General features: G+C 41.7%; 1 protein-coding gene across 1 annotated transcript in view; it reads right to left on the bottom strand.

Annotated features, from left to right (window-relative positions):
- Positions 1–3,882: 3,882 nt before the first annotated feature.
- ATM (ATM serine/threonine kinase) overlaps positions 3,883–21,667 on the bottom strand; it is a 90,174-nt gene continuing 72,389 nt past the window's right edge. The window contains exons 52-62 of the mRNA XM_080929658.1: positions 20,161–20,299; positions 19,996–20,078; positions 18,583–18,723; positions 17,575–17,691; positions 14,467–14,616; positions 11,841–12,006; positions 10,650–10,736; positions 9,088–9,202; positions 8,290–8,353; positions 6,711–6,847; positions 3,883–6,617 (exon numbers count right to left, since the gene is read on the bottom strand). Of these exons, the coding sequence (XP_080785784.1) occupies positions 6,434–6,617; positions 6,711–6,847; positions 8,290–8,353; positions 9,088–9,202; positions 10,650–10,736; positions 11,841–12,006; positions 14,467–14,616; positions 17,575–17,691; positions 18,583–18,723; positions 19,996–20,078; positions 20,161–20,299 (1,383 nt within the window). The 3' untranslated portion in view covers positions 3,883–6,433. The remainder of the gene's footprint in view (positions 6,618–6,710; positions 6,848–8,289; positions 8,354–9,087; positions 9,203–10,649; positions 10,737–11,840; positions 12,007–14,466; positions 14,617–17,574; positions 17,692–18,582; positions 18,724–19,995; positions 20,079–20,160; positions 20,300–21,667) is intronic.

Genomic DNA, 21,667 nt, shown 5'->3' on the forward strand with positions numbered 1-21,667 from the left:
AAACTAGTGAGCCCCATAAGAAGCTTAAGAACAGAATAAGACATCCCTGTCCTCAGCAAGGAAGACTACTTAACATAAAGGGACAGACAGGTCCTAATGCAGATAAGTAATTTAAATATTTCTTATCACTAGATCCTCTTCTAGAAAAAAAAATGTAGTTTTATATATGCAAAAGTACTATTTGTCCATAAAAAGAATAAAATCATGTCACCCATCATCTGTGGTAAAATGGATCTGAAAGGCATCATGTTAAGCAAAATAAAAGCCAGAAACAGCAAAATTAATATCGCATGCTGTGTGTCACGTGGAAGCAAAAGACCCGAGAGTACAAAAGCAACCGTGAACTATGACAAAACGCATGGGTGGGAGGGTTGCAGGGAGGAGAACAGAGAGCAGACAATCAACATGCCTTAATAAATAGACCAGAAAGTTAAGCTCTGGAATGATACTGCAGTGGTTAACAGCACCGACTGCTCTTCAGAGGGCCCAGGTTTGATGCCCAGCACTGACAATATGGCTCACTAACCCCAGTTCCAGGGAATCTAACCCCACCTTCTGGCATGCAAGTGGTACCCAGACATAAATGCAGGCAAAACACACGTCTACATCAAACAAAACCTCACTCTTGAGAAATACCCCAATCTGAACATTACACCACTCCTTACACACTTCAATATAGCCCATTAATATGAGTACATTTTTAGACTTTTAGATAATAAAAAAAAAAACCCAAAAACCTCTTACAAAACATGTCATTTCATGTGCTCATTAGGAAGAATGTAAAATCTTTCTCTTTCTCTGAGTTGATGTTATATACTATCATTCTCAAGAAATTACACATTGTGGGAAGTAAAGGTGAGGTTAAAAACAAAACAAACAAAAAGGACCAGCCTCTCCGTTCTGGTTTTATACTTAAAAGCACTAGGAACAGAGTCTAAGACACCTATATACCCATGTGTATTATGATGGCATCCTATTGCTGGGACAAAGTACGTGAGGTAAATAACTTGTAGGACTCCTTTGGGTTCTGTGGTAAGACAGTATCACGCCAGTGAACAATGACACAAAGAGGCACCAGGGTTCCATGTTATGAATTCAAAACTCATCCCCTCCCCTAACTTCCTTGCACTGGCTTCCTAAAGGTGGTTCCACTCCCCAAGTGTTGAAAGTGTGTGCCTGACTTAATCTTAGAAAACCTAACAGTGTGAGCAGTGTGAGCTCAGAAATGGTTCACTCACCACAAAACTTCTCAGCAGTCCAGCTAGGAGGAAGCCATCAGCCACAGCACTGTTCAAACATGACTGCTTCTGTACTGCACCAAGCTGAGGATGAGGCCACAGGAGGAAGACAAAGTAACAAAACAGTATTAAATCTGGAGGAAAAAAATATCAATAGCATATATGATTGTCTCAAATAGTGGTCCTCAACTTGTGGCTCACAGCCATCTGTAATGGGTCTGATGCCCTCTTCTGGTGTGTCTGAAGACAGCTACAGTGCACTCAAACATTAAAGGAAAAAAAAAAAAAAGACAGGAGCCTGATATAACTGTCTACAGAGAGGCTCTGCCAGAGCCTGACAAATACAGAGGCAGATGCTCTCAGCCAACCATTGGACTGAGCATGGGGTCCCCAATGGAGAAGTTGATTCTCCCTCATCTCTCCTGATTCAAAACTCTAATACCTACACAGATTTTGCTCCAATCAACCCCACTCTAGTTTTCTCTAGTCTATACTTTAAATCTATTTTGTTCAGAAAATTTCACCACCTTCTCACCCTAGATCACTATGATTCTTCACCGTAACTTTTTAAAAACTTGCCAAAAGAGTATACTCTACCAATCAGAGGAATAGCCCATATGTTGGGGTTCTGGCCCATAATTTCAGCAAGCAAACACACATAGAAGGAAAAGGAGAATCCAACAAATTAGTCCTCACACTTACCTTCATGACTAGGTGGCACCCCATAATGTCCAGATGGGTATCTCCTGAGAGGCTCTGCCAGAGTCTTACTGATACAGATGAGGATGCTTGTAGCTAATCGTCAGACTGAGCACAGGGACCCCAATGGAGAAGTTAGAGAAAGGACTGAAGGAGCTGAAGGGGTTTGTAGGCCCATAGGAAGAACAACAATATCAACCAACTAGACCCCCCCCCCCCAGAGCTCCCAGGGACTAAACCACCAACCAAAGAGTACACATGGAGGGACCCATGGCTCCAGCCCCTTATGTAGCAGAGGGTGGCCTTGTTGGGCATAAATGAGAGAGGAGGCCCTTGGTCCTGTCAAGGCTTGATGCCCCAGTGAAGGGGAGGCGGGAGGGAGTGGGTGGGGGAGCACCCCCATAGAGGCAGAGGGAGAATGGATAGGATGAGGGGGGTCCTGGAGGGGAAACTGGGAAAGGTGTTAACATTTGAAATGTAAATTAAAAACATACAATAAAGGAAAAAAAAGAAAACAAAGAGTAACAGTATTAGGAAGCTTGAGAATCTATCTCTCTCTCTCTCTCTCTCTCTCTCTCTCATTACTGGATGAAATGTCAGGGGAAAGTAACAAATTTCATAAGTCTGAAGAGAAAGACTATCAAAACTATTGTACTGGCTGGTTTTGTGTCAACTTGACACAAGCTGGAGTTATCACAGAGAAAGGAGCCTCAGTTGAGGAAATGCCTCCATGAGATCCAGCTGGAAGGCATTTTCTCAACTAGTGATCAAGGTGGGAGGGCCCAGCCCATTGTGGGTGGTGCCATCCCTGAGCTGGTAGACCTGGGTTCTATAAGAAAGCAGGCTGAGCAAGCCAGGGGAAGCAAGCCAGTAAGTGACATCCCTCCATGGCCTCTGTATTAGCTCCTGCTTCCTGACCTGCTTGAGTTCCAGTCCTGACTTCCTTTGGTGATGAACAGCAATGTGGAAGTGTAAGCTGAATGAACCCTTTCCTCCCCAACTTGCTGTGTGGTCATGATGCTTGTGCAGGCATAGATACCCTAAGACAACTATGAAGGTGCCTAGGAAGAAATGTAACACAAGTATGCACCATCCCCTCAATAAGCACCATAAGAAACGTTAACATTTAGGGAGGTCTAGGGATGAAGGAAAGTCCTTACAAGAGCTTTAACCATCAGAGGACCAGTGATGACAGCAAGTGATTAGTGACCTTAGATTGGCAATAATATCATGCAGCCAGGAGAGGAGCATTAAATACTGCAAAATACTCAGTCATCACGACTATTCCGCAGAAGGAAACCACACCAAAGAAAGTGTGGAAGGCTTTGTGTCCTTAGCTGTCACTAGTGAAGGCACGAGCATTTTGTACCCAACGGAAAGTTTTGTTTTGAGTTTGAAAATATAAACAAGGCAAAACCCACCGATTTAGAACATCTGCTTTTGATCAACACACTACTAAACGACAACACCAAACAAAAACCCACACATCCTGTTAGAGCAATGTATGGGTTTTTATTCCAAGGAATGATTGTCATTATATGAGATCTTTACCAATTCCGAACCCCCAAAAGGAAGGAATTTATTTTAAAACACGATAAAACAAAACATCATATTAAGATATTAGGCTCTTTAGTTATTTTAGATTTGAGAAAAGTCAACTAGATCACTTTATAAGTGGAAATAAAGAACATGTTCATTTGCCTTCCTGTTGCAAGGTAGTTAGAAGAACTACCGGACACAAAGACTGGAATGCACTGCCCTGGACCGGCCGGTGATCACAGCATCAGCCACCAATCTTGCCTGGACTCTGAACTCACTGTTGTCTCCCTAGGAACTAGCCCCATGCCTAGCACACACAGCACTCAAGAATTTCATAAAATGGACATACGACTGCATAGTCAGCATATACTTGTATAGTCCTTTATTTAAAAAAAAAATGGCAATTCAGGTAACAGTGTAACTGAGAAACAAATATACTAGCACTAAACAAATCTACATAAAATACATTATTAAGGTGCAACTGTAACATTTGAAATGACATATTTCTCTATTTCATACTGGCCTTCTACCTAAAAAGACAGTTATTATAAACCTTAAGGTACTCAAAGATCTTCCTTTTTCTTTTATTCCTTTTACCATATTTAAATTTGTGATGGATTTCTAGGTGCAAATCCTTTCCCCCCCATTTTAATTGACACTATGGTGACCTTAGCTTTAGGACCTGACTGGGGACCATTTAAGAGTGCACAGGAGCACAGGGCTGGAAGCGGGGCGGCCGGCTCCTCTACTACAGACAGACACGCTGTCTCGCTTTCTTTTCTAGCAGCTTTTCTACTTGCTTCTCACTGACCTGTGAGAAACATGTAGTGTCTTCTGGCCTCAAGCAAGTAACTTTTCTCCAAATAACCCGTGACACCATCATGAACATTACAGAGTTTTGTTGTAACAATTAGAGGTGCTGCTGATAGACATGCTAGGTACTCTGCATGAAGAAAATACCTGATTTTTAACATTGGCTCCTGGTAACTACCCATCTTACTCAAGACTGTCAAAATATTTTCTAACTTAATCCTTTTCACCTTTCACTAAGTCGTTTCTAGGTTTATCTGAAAAATCTGATATAGCTTTTTCAAAGCCACTGAAGAAATTTGAATACATTCTGTTTATGAACTATTATTCAAGGGTAAAGAATGGATCAATTATATTAGTCCAACCTCTTGAGTAGATTACAAAAAAATTACAAATTCATTTAGCTAGCCATTATTAGCTAATTATCTTCATCCATCCATGAATATATCAGCACTTGCTTAAAGACATTCTAAGTTCATTACATTCACTTGATTTATTGCAGTCAAGTAGATACCAACTGCCCATTTAAGCGGTACTTACAAAATACACAAAGAAAGTTGAAATGCAGAATAATTTCATAGCAGCTTACCGAAACCAAGAGTAGTTTGGCTTTGTGTGTGTGTGTAAGTGCATATGTATATATCAACAATACAAATACCATATATCTCAGGCTTGCAGACAGCAAGGGAGAGGCACTAAATGCACTTCCCTTCACCCAGCCACCATGATGAGACACAAGTGGCATTTAAGGGGCATCAATAAAACACTATGCCCACCAGCTTAGAGAAGACAGACAATAGGTCTACAGTGGCCTGAAAACTCTCTTCTGCTCTTAGGAATCCCAGTAAAATCCCTGAGGATGAGACAGAAGCAAACTGTCTGAGAATCTCTCTTAACCCAGGCCACCCAAGAGTCCCACACAATGTGTGTGTATGAATGGAGGGGGCTAAAAATGAGCACACCCTTCAAAACGACAAAAGTCCCTCAAACTCAAGCACTTGCCTTAATAAACAATCAGAGAGATCACAATGAGATGTTTAACATGGTTGGTGACAGTTAATTAAGCAGAATGTGGTGGTACAAACCTTGGGAGGCCCAAATAAGTGGATCGAGCATGCACAGAACTCCAACGCCACTAGCTACACCAGCCATGCTCACCAGAGCTCATTGCTTGGGAATGCAAGTGACCTCGCTGCTGAAGGCCGACTATTTCTTCTGTTTGCTTTTACAGACAGGGTTTCTCTGTGTAGTCCTGGCAGTCCTGGAACTTGCTCAGCAGACCAGGCTGGCCTTGAACTCAGAGATTCTCTGAAGTACTGGGATTAAAGGTGTGTGTCACCCACCACACCTGGCCTGAAATCAGAACATTTCTTTAGTGTCCTTTCCTAAAGATGCCAAGGACCAAAGCTTTCAGTATTAAGACATTTCCAGGTTGTGAAGCATTTGCGCAGACAGCAGACTAAGACTAGCTATGTGCTGATTTGCAAGTCTAAAATTCGCCCAATATGTCAGAAAGTTTTGAACGCCAAAGCATCTCATGGTTTGGACTTTGGAATTAAGGCTGTTCAACCTATACTACTTGCTTTCAGCATGCTCCATTTTTTTTTTTCTCTTGAGTCTACAATTCTGGTCAGAATATGGGTCCTCATTACAGGTTAGACACATGTTCTACCACTGAGCCACACCCCAGCCCAACATTCACTCTAATGTGGGTTTCTCATGATATACTGACAGAATTTTAAAGAATTCCTTTAAAAAAGTATTAATAAGTACTTCATTACTTACTGTGTGTGACAAGCTCATACACACTCTGGAACGCATGCTTTAATGAAAGATTGTTTAGAGGAGAAGTTGTGAACTTGTCTTGATGTGCACCAAAAGTAAGGCTCACTCGGCCATCCCCAGTGTTTGCTGTTCAGTGTGTATGTGGGTGATCCCACTGTAGTAACACAAGCATGACCTAAACCTACCAGTAGCTCTTACGTAACCAATACCTCTACCAGTAGAGAGCAGAAATACCAATATTTGGGTGGTGATCAATCAAGTAGAAAATTGGTTCAAAAGCAAGTTATTCACTTGGGTAATTCCTATCCAAAGATGGTAGGTAAGATGTCATTTCTGAACTCCAGCAACTCCTCTACTGAAGGTCACACCCAAGCTTTCCATCCTGGGAAGAGTCGGCTGAGATTTTTGGGATCCATAGCCTGCTGGATAAGCAGGTTCACCTGTCCACCCACACTGAGCACAGTGCCTTCCTCCACGCCTTTCAGTTTCTCTTGCAATCTCATCAAGACACGCTCAGCTACTTTGTTGAAACTCTGGTCAGGATCACTAATAAAAGAACAGAGATTATAATGAAGTACAACCATTAAGGGCCTGGGAACAGGATCTAAGTAACAGCAGGTCCTTCTTGAAATCTCCTACCTAAGACTTTGTTTGCATTCTTGATCATCTGCATTGGGGGTGGAATGGAGGTCCGTCTCATCTTCTGGCCTCTGTTGTAAATACAAAGCTTTCAAAGGATTCATAGTCCAATCAAAGAGTGGATCGTACAAAAGAACCTAAACAGGAAAAACAAAAAAATGCGCATTTTAATTATGCAGTTAAAAACAATAGCAACCACATCATAAAGTAACACTAATCAATGGGAAACTGTAGGAAAAAGAACAACTGAATGTCAGAAATCTGAATTGATCAAAGGCAACACAGAACTGTGTGTAGCCGGGGCAATGGGGTGGGGCAGTTCTGAAGTGACACAGACATTGTGGGTGAAGACAGAAGTAATTTATCAGATGCAGTTCCCTCACTTGGACCACTGTTACTTGAATCTTCTAAAGGACACTGCTGTGCTCCCGTTATCACAGGCTCAGTAGTTGGTGCCAGTGAGACGGGAATGACTCTTAACCCTGCCTGCACACAAGAGTCATTTACAAAACAGCCACGGTCCTCCTGCATCCCTAGAAATCTGGTTTGAACTCAGCATCTACTCCTTAGAAGCAGTGCAGAAGACACTTGTGTGCAGCCGGCCAGACCTGTGCTCTACTTCCTGTGTGTACTTCCCTGTGCAGGAGACAGCTGAGTTCTTGTCCACACAACCTTACCAGGGTGCAAATGACTCCCAGGGGCGCGTGGTTCTCACTTGGGTAGTAAACACTGCAAGTATGACTTCCTTCCCTCTCTGCCCTGGGTCAACATGAAATTTAAACACGTCGAATATCCTGCAGGCCACAGCTCCACGCAGGTGAGCTGTCTCAAAGCTAAATAGCAAGAAGGCACGGCAGAAGTCTCAGCAGCAAGTGCTCTTCAGCTATGTTTGCCACTAACAGTGCTGACAGTATGACTTCCATTTAAATTAGCTCTGAGATTTGTAGGGAAAATGATACATATTGCTGATTTCTCTTCATGGAAACCAATCTCTAAGTAATGCTATACAGGATTCACACAGGCTTATCTGTATGTGCATGCACATAATCACGTGTGTGGGTGTGCCTGGAAACCAGAGGTTAATGCCAGGTGCTTTCTTCAATTACTTTTCTTCTTTATTTTTTGAGATAGTGTCTATCATTGAATGAAAACTCACCGATGGAGCTAGACTTGCTGGCCAAGAGTCCCAGGGGTTGCCCCAGCAGTGTAAGCATGTACTACTATGCTAGGTTTGGACGTGGGATCTGGGGATCCAAACTCAGGTCCTCATGCTTGTGGGCCAAGCACTTTGCCAACTGAGTCATCCTCTCAGGCCCATGTCTAAGATGTCAAAGTGCACATTAATGGATTGAAGATTGGCGATTACTGGACAATTCTATAATATTGCAGAAGTGTGAGGGGACTGGGGCCGTTTCTAACCCCAAACCTTGTGATGTGTGGATATGCTCACTGTGTCCCCAAGTATCTGCTGCTGCCCAAGACCACTCTCCATGAAATATAGCAATGCTCTTCAAATGAGTGACTTTCTAGCAAGGCAGGCTAATGGCAAAGGAATGCAGATGTCCTGTGCACGCTTTACCTCCACAATGGTTAGCAGTGTTTCCTGAGAACCACGCATAACTTCCATTGTTTTTTCACAGCACCTGCAAGGGGAAACAGGACAATCACGGATTCTGTAGACAGCAGTATTCCAGCCCTTCTTTGCCTATGTGCACTTATGAATACATACTTGAATGATTCTTGCTAGCAATTCCCCATATTATATTTCAAAGAGCAGAACAGTTGACTAAGACATTTATGAGATGCTCAAGAAGTTGATACAAATATATATACATATGCATATGTGTGTGTGTGTGTGTATGTGTGTGTGTGTGTGTGTAGATGTTTCCTAAGCTCAGCACTTACAAAGAAGATAGTACTACTATGAAATACTTGGTTTTGATTATGGAGGCAAGTATTAATTCACTTTGATGAGCTGAGTTTGTGGACCTTTGCTGGGAAAACTACAAGGAATACTAAAACCTTTGGCTGGGAGTTATACCAGAACATGGTTCTTTCATACAGAACCATCATCTTTTTAATAGCCCCAACCAGGAGCATCAACAAAACACCAAAAAAAAAAAAAAAAAAAAAAAAAAAAAACAGCTAAGACTGAGTAACAGCATAGAAGTGGGCTTCTTCCAGAGGAAGTTAGGTATGACCACACACACGCCACGCTGAATTAACACCACAGTGGCCAAACAGAACAACGATAAAGAAACTCTCAGTGCCCATACCCAGGGTCTCTTCCTTACTACTATAAAACACTGAGTCATCTATCTAAATCTACGAGCTGAATAGTTTTGACAGCAAATACTGCCTGTTTTCCCTCCCTTACCTCCTAAAGACACCTTCCACACCAGTGATGCCCATCCCGTCCACAATATCTCTGGTGAGTCTAAAAGGAACCGTTTCTGGAGTGGGAAGGATCTTCCCCTGTTCAAAAGCCACTCCTAAAATAAAAGAGATGTGAGGCACGCAAGTCTGAAAGGCTAATACACTGTCTCTGTAAGTACACGCTAACTTTCTACAGGCAGCAAACCATTTATTAGTCATGTCCTATTAGTCCTGGATGAATGGAAAAAATATAACTATTTTTGCTATTTTTCCCTGCTTATCTCAGCTTTATAAACTATGAGAATCACATCAAATGCAAAAGTAACAGCTTCTTGACAAAGGAAGACACACTAAAGGGTGATTTTAAAAATGGAAAATGGTATGTCTAAAACATAGAAGACATATGTATCAGGCATTTTTAAAACATTTTAAATTTTAAAAAAGTTTTGAGATACAGACTTACATGCTGATTTTGAGGTAATTACAGACTCACATGTAATCCTAAGAAATAATGAGCAAAGACCACCTTACTCCCCGGTTTTTTTTCATTAGAGTAGAAAACCATGGTACAGTATCACAGTCAGAATATGGACACTGGTTCAACCAGACACTAACATCCCGACACCCAGAGACCTCTCATAAGGCTCTATAGCCACACCTACTTTCTTCACAGGGCTTTCGATCTCTACACATATCTCCAGTGATCTAATTACCACTACTGTGCTTAATTTTATAATTGTCATATTAAATGAATTATGTACCTGAAACCACACTTGCATTCACTCCAACTGTCTGCTGCAGTTAATACTGGACTTCACTACTGCCTTCATGGAACATTTTCCTCCTATGGCTTAAAAGATGCCCCTTCTAGGACCATTTCCTTTGATGTGCTGAGAGAAGCTTAGCAGCTAAGATACCCCTCCTCTTGGTTTGTGAGACTTGCTTTTGGTTTCTGTTTTCACAATGGAGTGGGGGAGTCTCTTTTTGTAACCCAGACTGGTCTGAAACTTCCTATATAGCCTAAGCTGTCTTTGAACTCACAGCAATCCTCCTGCTTCATCCTTTTAAGTGCTGGGATTATAGTCATGAGCTACAAAGCCCACTCTGGTTTAGTTTTTTCAGTGTGAGATCAGCGTCTGCTCCAGCCCAGTGACTGCAGCCCTCCGCCGCTGATGAACTGGACTTGTCATGACATCCAACCCTCTCTTCGATATTGAGCTAGCACTGCTATCCGGAAACCTCACTAATGTTTTGAAATGAAGTGCAAAACTGATCATTTCCCACCATCTAACGGATTAAAAGTCAAAGCTCTTTAGCCCGTCTTTTCAGTCTACTACCCTGCTCTGTCTCGAGCTACTTAACTTCTGGCAAAGTTCCCTCTAGCAGGATTATTAATTACCCCCTCCTCATTAGATCTCCATCTTCTCAATCACCTTCTTGTCTGGAGGACTGACTCAACCGCCACTCAACCTAACAGTGAGATTCACTCACTGTCACAGGTGGACTCAGCTTATGCTTAAAAACATAACTTTTAAAAGACAAAACAAAACTTTTCTTACTCACCCAAATCTATGTGTACAAGTTCTGCTGACTGCTCGTTTATCAAGATATTCTGTACATGCCTATCTCCAAGTCCAAGGATGTAACCAACTAGAGAGAAAACCCAAAATTGACCGTGTGAAATCTCTAATACACATTCAACTATAATCTCGACTGGTATCCTTCACTCTGTGTAATTTTTAAGTCTAGACTTTAAAGCCACTTCAAGGAAATTATGAACAGTGAATAGTTTGTAGAGTTTAAGCAAATCTAGCCAGATACTTTAATGCACTTTACATTTTACAAATAGATGTGCTGCTAAAGATATCTTCTCTGTCCTCTGCCTAATGGAACTATGCTGACCAAAAACTGATCGATACTTCATTCCGCCAGGTGCCTGTGCAGGGGCAGTGCATTTCTGTTTTTTAAGACAGATAACAGCATGCCTTGAAATACCCTTAGCCTGATAAAAGAAAGCACACACAGTGTTACAGAAAAACCACTGGGTAGGGAGTAAGGATGCCACTATGTCTGGCTGGCTCTATTGTTAACTGAGCCTGCTTTCTTGTTTATAAACCAAGCAACTTTAATCCAATTAGAGGTTTTCATGGCAGAAGAGGTCCCCAAAAATACTGAGGACCTCCTCCAAACATGCATGCCCTGCCACTCTATGTATGGCATAGCAGTGGCAAAAGGAACTGCTTTAGTTGCAGATTAACACCAGTCTCCACATTTCTGTCAGTTCTCATGGTCTAGGATTTTGTTAATGACTTTAACTTTACTCCAATCTCATAAAAAAAAAAGTCAAAACATGTTGTGAATCAAATATTTAAACACACATCACATTTCTGTCCTGAGATTCTGTTAAGCAAAAGAAATCACTGGTTTTGTACGGAAGAATAAGAAGTCAAATGGCAATATCAAAGGTTTGTTTTCCAAAAACAAAAACAAAAAAATTTCAAAAAATGTATATCGAAGGAAGAGAAAATAAATCACATTCACTACACTGAAAACTAAACTGACACTGGTTTTATTTATTTCTCCACCTCAGCATAGAATTCTCTTCTATAAAGATGGCTGCAAGCTAACAATCAGCATGAACAAACGTAATTTCCTTGTGAGGACAGTTTGAGTAACAACTACCATCACCACTACCATCTCCTTGTGGAGACAGATGCACGTGATCAGCGTAGATCATGAGATCTGCAGGATTACCGATAGAAGATGTGGCCACACTACGCGTATATGCCAATCGTCTCTCAAACCAAACAGCTGGGTCCAAGAATTTTTCCATGCAGAAGTAACGGAAAACTGGTTCAAAGTTCTGGCAAATACTCATGAAGGTATCGTACTTCTCTTCGAAAGACCTCTTCTGCACTTCCTGTAGACAGAACATTTATGACATTGTTTCAGCTAATATCCACAGTGCTTTTAGGTGAAACAGCTAATAGATCATTGGGACGATGCCGACAAGAAGTTAGCAATCCGGTCAGGAACACCTTTCATCCAAGTGATCACATTAGGACCCTCTAATTTTTAACCCAACTCCAATTTGAGGGTTCTTGCAACATAGATGACTGACAAGGGAGATGCCAGAAGCACTCCCAATAATCCCCCGAGATCTTGGGTGGTGTCAGAGAATGGAGGCACCAGATTCCTGTTCCTTAGAACCTCTAAGGAAAACTTCCTGAAGTCAAGTTTATCAGCTTCAGTGAGCTCAGTGTCCATCCATTTGAGGATGGTGTCCTGACCTGGCTCAGACACCTCTGAGTGGCCCGAGTGAGGATGTAACACAACATCCTCATTTGAAATTCCAAATCCAAATGTAGCAGTCAGCCAGCCTCAGCATCCAGAAAACTGTGAAGAGCACACTTTTCTGTACACTGCTCTTGTTGATTACTTCATAGGATTTCATCCAGGTATAGATCATGTACTGAGTGTACATCCCCCGCCTGTTTCCCTCTCTCTTTTCTCACTTGTTACCCTCCCCTTTGAATCCCTAAAAAATTACAGTTCTGCTCTCTTTCATTTTATACTTTTTTTTAAAATCTAGGAACCACAAATTTGAAAAATTATACATCTCTCTGGTTTTAACCAGCTTAATATTATCTCTAGCTGCACCCATTTGTCTGCAAACAATATAACTTCATTCTTTAAGCCTTAACAATTTTCCATTTTCTTTACTGAATCCTATAGCTTGACATCTAGACTGGTTCTATAGCCACCCAGGAATCCTTCAGGCACACAAACAGCACAGCTGTGCCATACAGTAGATGTGATCTTAGGTCTTTGAGAACCTCCACACTAACCCCACAGTGGCTGGACCACAGTTTTTGTCACCAAGCAGCAGTACATAAAGGCATCTGTGCTGCCAATTGTTGTGTCTCAGTATTACAAACCTTTTTGTTCTGTTTTACTTTGTTCACATGGACGTTTGGCCTGCATGCACATATGTGCAGCACATGGGTACCTGTTGGATTCCCTGGAATGGGGTTGAGGATGATTGTGAGCCACCATGAATGCACCGACAATTGAAGCCAGGTCCTCTGCAAGAGTATCAAGTTCTCTTAACCTGGGGGCCATCTCTCTAGCCCAGTCTTATCACATTTTTATTACTGTGTGTGTGTTGCTTGGAGTGCATGAACCAGAACGCACGTGTGTCAGTCAGAGCAGAGCCTGTGGGGGTTGGTGCTCTCCTCCACCATGTAGGTCCTGTGATCTGAACTCAGGTGGTCAGGTTTAGCAGCAGAAACTGTTTACCTGCTGACCCATCTCTCTAGGCTCCTTGTCGTTCTGACTTGGGTAGGGGAGCATCTCAATGTTTAGTGAAGTAGAACACTTACTCACATGCTGGTTCAGACTTCACCTTTCTAACTGCATTTCATTAGCCAATTTACTGATTTGGTCATTTGTTTTCTTATTTCCTTTTTTTAAGTTCTTTGTTTATTCTAGCTATAAGTTTTTGTCAGATACAGAGTTGGCAAAGACTTTCCCCCATTCTGGAAGCTGCCTTTTCATTTGATTACCTTTGCTTCTTTGCTGCAAAGATGCCTTTTAATTTCACATGGCCCTATTTGTTGACTGCTGACTTCATTTCTGAGTAGTGACTCAAATCCTACTCAGAAGGACCTTGCATTTTCCTCACCTCTTTCTCTAAGAGTATATCATCAATTCTAACCAATCAAATTCTATCAGTCTTGCCTCTTTAATGTATCCCTTATTTACCCACAATTCTTCATTCATGACATTAATTAGCCTTGACTCAAATAATATACTTAATCTGTTTTCTCAAAACCACAACATACATTACTGCCAGAATTATCTTCCTAAAATGTAAATCTGAAGCCAGGCATGGTGGTGCACGATTTTAATCCTTGCATTCAAGAGGCAGAGGTGGGTGGATCTCTGTGAGTTCCAAGCCAGCCTGGTCTACATCCTGAGCTCCAGGACAGCCAGGCCTAGAGAGACCCTGCCTCAGTGCCCCCCCCCCCCCAAATAGTCTCCGACATCCTGATTTTTCACAAGGGACTTTTTTTTAAAAACCTACCGGTTAAACACTTGTAAACATTTCACAGCAAAACTATGCTTTCTGGGTCAATTACTAACTCCAGCCTCACCTATCCCTTCTTAAAACCCAAGTCTTAACTGGTCTGTAACCACATGCCTCCTCTCTCCACACTGTTCACATTCCTTCCCATTTCACACACACATACATCCATCTTGTTAAGTTTCCATCTTGTTTTTACTTGGTATCTTCAACAATTATCTCATTAGGTTATGCATTTTGTATTTTACAACACCGGGTGGCTTTATGAACGACTAAAAAAATCTTCCAACTCACCATCATTTTCTTTTGGCACTGATAGGCGCTGAAATCATTTGGCCTGTATCTTTTATGAGCACCTTCCTCGTTGTTAACGAGATATTCACCAATAGGGACGGTTCCTGTGCACCACTCGAGAACACCGCTTCGCTGAGAGAGCGGAACCACCTGAGATGAAATGAAACACCTTCAGTTACAGAACATTAAAGAAGTGTTGACGACCATTTACCAGTCAGTATGGAGTGTTTTCTCAGGATTTATTAACACTTCTGTCCTCTGTGGAGGAAAGCATGAAAAAAACCTAGGCTCAACAGTCAAACAAAAGATCGTTTTAGCTTCTGCTGAGACTTCAGACACTAAAGAGAATCAGCTCAGCAGCTTGGTTCCAAGAGACAGACTTCCAGCCTCTGAATTTGGCCCCAGATAAATGACAGAAAGAAATGAAAGGACATAACATGATAGGTTTGCTGGTCAAAATGTTCTTATGAATTCAGTTCTTTTCTATTTTTGACAATCTTTAAATTCTAGTTTCAGGGAATCTGATTTCCGAGAGCGCCAGGCACATGTGGTGCACAGGCATGTATGCGAGAACAATGCTCACACACATAAAAAAATACCAAACAACAAAACAGCTTTTTACAGATTTTTGACTTTTGTTTTTAGCATCCATTGGGCTGTTTAGTTATTGATGTAACTCAGCTGTTAGCACACACACTGAATTTTTAAAAATGTACCGGAAAATGTTTTAAGGCTTATTCAGTTTTACTGACTTTCTCCAGTCCCTTCCACACTCCACCTCAGTGCAGGATATTGAACTCTGGGCCTTATACCTGCTAGGTAAGCATTCAATATTCACTTAAAATTTTTGTTGAAATTTTACTGTCATACATTAGTTTCAAATAAGCTGATATTTTTCAATGCCATCCCATTTAAAGACATACCTTTGTTTTTACATGTTATATTGTCCTAATTTTTTAACTCATTTCTGTATTTGTCAACACCACTCCTAGGTGGTTTATTCATTGTGGGAAGCCACCGCATTCGCCATTACAAGATGGCACCCAGCCTGAAGGAAGGGTGGCCAGTTTTGAGATAAACAACCTAAGTGCGCATGCACACATGCCTGTTTTGCTGACTCACGCTGACTCCGAGTATGCTAATTAGGGCGCACAGAATGCACCAATCAGGTGGTGACACAGTCCTCCTAAGCATATATAAGGAGGGCTGGTTTCTGGGCTCGGGGTCTTTCGCCACTGCAACCAAACCTGCAATAAACGCCTGTAGAAGGATCCTGTTGTGGCGCGTCTTCCTTGCCAGCGAGATAGGTGATCGCTACAATTCATGTTACACACTTGTCAGAATAGCCAGCACTGTTGTAGATGTGCCCCTGAATTTTCAACTGTTAGTTGCTGTACCCACAGTGCCAGGTGCTAGCAGGATATCTGGTATTGCCATTTCTACGGTCTGTCACCTGCTTTCTAAAAGTAAATGTTATCTCCTCACATGTCCCCCAAAAAAGGATTCTTTGAGATTACCAAGTTAAAAAGCGAGCTGCCATGGGGCAGGTCATAGAGGGTCACGTGGCCTTCAATCTGGACTGGGTGAACTCCTGCTGCTGCCCGGCTCAGAATGAGTGAGCTGGGGGACCTCTCCCACTGTGCTAACAGCTTTTTCTTAGGAGAAAGAAACTTGACTTTTGTTTAAAATAAAGAGCTGGTGGCTAGACTACATGGGGCAGAAGAAGGTCTTGGCAGAAAGACAGAGGCAGGAGACAGAACTATGGACAAAAAGAAGCAGGGATGAGAGGAGAGAGGAGAGAGAGCTCACTTGCCTGCTTCATGGCAGGACATATCAACAACTATGTTTAGCCAGAAGCTAGATTAGAGATTAGACTGCCCCAGTAAAAAGGCCAATGGCCTTAAACTGTACAGATATCTCTGTAGTGGGGCCCGAACACCCCACAACGCACACTCTCTTTTCCCCTTTTTACACAGAGACCATGCTAATTTTCCTTGTACTGGTCCAATTTTAGTGTCTGTGCTGCTGCAGTGAGCACAATGGTCTTTAACTGTTGGGTAGGGAGCACTTTTGCACTCAATTCTTAAACAAGTACTAATGTCTAAGTTAGCTCCTGGTAAAAGATTTCTAGAGAAAATACTTGCAGCGCCTACCCTTCTGAAAGCAAAAGAAGCAGCTCCTGAGACTGTTCTGAAAAAGAGCTGGCTCTCGACTAGAAGCGAACTAAATGCTTTCCGGTTTGTTCCTGTGGAAAGACAAGTGCAGCAGCAAGAAGTCCTGATGCAGCAGTGACAGAGGGCGGGGGTGGGGGCAAGAATGTGGGAACAAAGCCAGAAAAGGACAAGCCTAGGGAACCTTCATCTCTTAGGGAAAAGGACCAGCTAATGAGATCAGCTGTTAGAATGACAGGGTTTGAGGATTTCTTAAGAGAATTGTGGAGAAAATGGAAATGGGTCTAACTCCATTGAGTGTCCTCTAGTAAAACCAACCAAATTATAGCTGCAGTGTCCTCTCACCTAGCAACCCGACTTCTGGAGATCTTTCCAATAGACTGGCCTGAATATGGATGGAGCACGAATGTTCACTTCATCTTCTCCATGCCGAGCATCACGGTGTGTGGTAGCAACACAAGCCCGGAAACAACCAAAACGAACCGTGCACATACAAACAGGGGCACAATCCCTACAGTACATGGCTTTACACAACAAAGGGAGACTATTCCTGTCGACTGTAGACAATGTCTGGTGGCAGCTAACATTAAATAAGACTGAGATGAAAGTGAGAGCTGTTCTGTCCAACCAGAGAGTGCAAGCTCTAGCCTCTAAAGCAAAACCAGCAACGGCCTATTTCTGTGCAGCTTGTGAGCCAAGAATGACTTCACAGATTTAAAACGTCAAAACTAAAAACTAAAGAACAAAAAAATTAAAATTAAAAGAAATAAAATTGAAATAATTAAAAAAAAAAAAAAAAAAGAACATACAAGGGACCCAAGTGGGGCCTCAAAGTTTAAAATATTTACTAGTTGTTCCTTCACAGAAAGCATTTGCTCATCCTTGGTCCAAACAGTGAACTTCCCTTGGGAAGCTTCCTTGTAGGAACGAGAGTTACCTTGTATGTGCAGATGGTCAGTTTCCTCTTTCTAGTCTCGGTGTTTCTCTGCAGGAGTGCATTGCACATCTGGAAAACCTGCTGCATGACGGCATCTTGCCTCAGGTCATCTCGGCCCTTCAGAACAACCGCACATAAACAGGCACAGTTTATTATAAGCACACCGAGCCGTCTAAGAGGCAGAGCAAGTGAGTCTGAGCTTCTGCGCTTGTCTTCAGGATCTCTTGAATAATTGATGCCTACTGTCACTTTTCATTTAGGAAAAATATGAAACTGGGAAGCGGACTGATACAAAAGGCCAAGTCTCCCTTAGCTGCTTCTCTAATAGCTGAACTCCCTCATCTGAAGGCACAATACAAAACACCGAATAAAATAACACTTCATTTCTCTTCTACCTTCAGCAAGACCCCAGAAGCACCTAAGTGCAAAGCAAGGAGTGCTGTCATTTCCCAGGAGCAGGCGGCACAGTGTCAGGCCCGGGATACTGAGAAAAGGCCTTAAATCTGTTCTAATTACCTTTTTTACTGGTAAGCTCAGTGTATGTACACCTTGGTAACATTCTTTCTTTTCAATCAACTGTGCACGAGCCTGCAAAGCCCAGTATTGCTGACCTTCAGTCTTAGCTTCTCCAGAGGCTGAAGCAAGAGGGTCTTAAACTCAAGCCCCGCCCAGCGACCTCAGCATGGCCTCTTTTCAAATGAAGCCTAAAGGAGCGCTGGGATGTAATTCAGAAGCAGGGAGCTAGCTGGTGGGCATGAGCAAGGCCCCGTTTCTAATCCATAATAGCAGGAAACAAAACGCAAATTAGTCTTTCAGAGAAAGACACACAATTTAAAAAGAATAAAAGCAGTTTGGTTCTACCAAACTGTATTTCTACTTCACAAATGTTTCCTACCTGTCAAAATTCAGGATAAAGCTAGATCCAGACAGCCAAACGAGGCAAGAAGAAAACATCCTACACTGATGGCTCTAACCCTCTGAGGACGACACAGAAAAAGCAAGTCTCACCTTCACAAGCTGTCTCCTTTCCTTGCCATCAGAACCCACACAATCTATTATTTTTGGTAAATTTAAGCCTCCGGCTAAGCGAAATTCTGTCTTAAATGATTTTATGGTCACCAGATTTTCATACTCTCCTGTGGGGTCAACCTAATAAAGGGTAACAAATGATTATTATGGGTCAGACAAACGGTTACCACGGAAGAAAACAAATTATAAACAGTAAGCAGAACCATAAATGACAACACACTGCTGATAAACAACTGGGTTTCTAGTTTCTAATTTGTTAAATAAGGTTAGAATAAAATGACACTGATAGATTTTTTTTTATTACGTTTGCTTATTTACTTGGCATATGAGCGTGTATTTGGGTGACCACACGTGTGTGTCACCATGCTAGCTCCATGCTCTGGTTTAAAGGCTTCACAGCAAGTGTCTTTACTCGGTGAGCCATTCTGCTGACCCAGATTTTTAAAATTATATATAACATAGTTTCCTTTCTTGAACATCTTTTAATAAAACATCAGCATTTCAAGTCAACTAGTTAATACTGCTGAAAAACTACCAAGAAACTAGAACTTAGCTGTCATTTATGTGTGTTAAATACTCTAAGAAATTATTTAATTCACAAGAACATCATACAAATGTTTAAGAGAGGAAATTGTACACACTGGAAGGAGAGAGAGCTGTACCATGGACTTAACACATCAGCTTCTAAAATGGTTAGCCTTTAATGTTACATACATCCTGCCCACATGGTACTTCTGGGAATAGAAGATCACTGTGAATAGCTGTGTAGTATGTGTACACAGAAACTTAAAAGTACTACGACACCTATTGTTTTACTGAATAATATAGTTACATCACAACCAATACATCCCACTGCATATTAAATTATTAAAAACCAAAACGACCATAACAAAAATGATGGCGTGGTGTTTGCTGTGTACCTGCAAACCAGAGGTAAAGTACTTCATCACCACAGGCATGAAACACACCCACACACTTAAAAAGAATAATGCAGTGAAACAAAGTGAACGGGCCACAGGCTTAAGTCCCAGGTACTCAGGAACTGAGTCAGGATTGTCGAGTTCTAGTCTTGCTTCAATTACAAAGCAGGTTCATAGCCAACTCGGTGAGAGCCTGCTATAAAAATTAAGTATAGAAAGGCTTCCCCAGCACATACTAGGTTCAGTCACTAGAGTTAAAATAACAATAAAATAAAACAGAAGAAAATCTTGGGAGAAGCTTGTGACTATTTTAAGGCTTAGCTCCACCCTCCCCCCAAAAAGTCTAACAAACATCTAGGTGGAAACACAAAACTACAATTAGCCACCATTAGGACTGAAAAAAAAAAAAAGATCTAAAAACAATTTAACCTACTAATGTATAATTAAAAACCAGGAGTTAATAGTAAATTACCTCAATTTCCATAGTGGGAACAACAACATCTTCTAAATTCTTCAGTTTAGTGATTGGCTGGCTGGCTGGAATACTGATGCCTTCTACATGAAGAATAAAGAGAATTTAGCTGTAAATGGAGAACATCACTGCAGACCAAGCCGGAACAGCAGCTTCCACACGTACTTCTCTGAGTCCTCCACTGAGAGGCATCCAAGTTCGCCAATATGATGTAAGCGTCGCAGAGCGCCTCCATGTCCCTCACCATCTTACATCTCCTACTTCTGATGGTGTGGATGATTTTGGTTGCAGCCTCTGTTCGGTCCTACCACCAACAGCAAAGAACAAGAACCACTGAATATTTAAGCTGCTTGGAGCTACACAAAGAGGGTTTATGCACATATCTAGACAATGGAAGGACTATAATTCATCAGATACAAACATAACATGCACCCAGTGAATGAAATACACATGTAAAAAAATTCAAGGTTATGGCGAGGATCTCTTCCAGTCTGAACATATGCCCTGAGCAGACCTCGGGCGCTGGTTCCAAAACAAATCCCACAGCACTTAGGAGAAGCCCATCACCCAGATGCTCTAACAGGCCCAGGATCACAGGATCACAGAAGAAGATCGACTCCCAAGAGATTGGACACACCCAGGAGCATTGGAACTCTGACATACTCAAGAACATCAGGAGCTTGGTCATGCCAGGACTTTGTAACTTGACTCCCAGGAGCTCTGACACACTCAGGAGCCCAGGATCCCAGAGACACCTGGACTCTGAGGAGCTCTGACACACTCAGGATCTGAAGAAGGACAGGTCCCATCAGAGACAGGAGGGGCAGATAGTACTACAGATAGCCAGGTGGCAATAGGCAAGGGCAAAACATAAGCAACAGAAACTTAGGCTACTTGGCATCATCAGAACACAGTTCTCCCATGACAGCTGGTCCTGGATACCCCATCATACTAGAAAAGCAAGATTCGGATTTAAAATCGTATCTCATGATGATGATAGAGGACTCAAGGAAGGATATAAATAACTCTCTTAAAGAAATACAGGAGAACACTATGAAACAGAATTTAACAACACCATCCAGGATCTAAAAACAGAAATAGAAACAATAAAAAAAAAAATCACAAAAGGAGACAACCCTGGAGATAGAAAACCTAGGGAAGAGGTCAGGAATCATAAATTCCTGATCACCAACAGAATACAAGAGATAGAGGAGAGAATCTCAGGAGCAGAAGACACCATAGAAAGTATCAACAAAACAGTTAAAGAAAATGCAAAATGCAAAAAGCTCCTAACCCAAAACATAAGGGAATCTAGGACACAATGAGAAGACCAAACCTAAGAATAAAAGGTATAAAGGAAAGAAAGATTCCTTAAAAAAAAAAAAAAAAAAAAAGGGCCGGTAAATATCTTCAGAAAAATTATAGAAGAAAACTTCCCAAACCTAAAGAAAGAGATGACCATAAACATACAAGAAGCCTACAGAACTCCAAATAGACTGGACCAGAAAAGAAATTCTTTCCATCACATAATAGTCAAAGCACCAAATGCACAAAACAAAGAAAGAATATCAAAAGCAGTAAGGGGAAATGGTCAAGTAACATATAAAGTCAGACCTATTAGAATTATACCAGACTTTTCAACAGAGACCATGAAAGCTAGAAGATCCTAGAC

Source organism: Micromys minutus, assembly GCF_963924665.1.
Source record: "Micromys minutus genome assembly, chromosome: 16".
Taxonomy (NCBI): domain Eukaryota; kingdom Metazoa; phylum Chordata; class Mammalia; order Rodentia; family Muridae; genus Micromys; species Micromys minutus.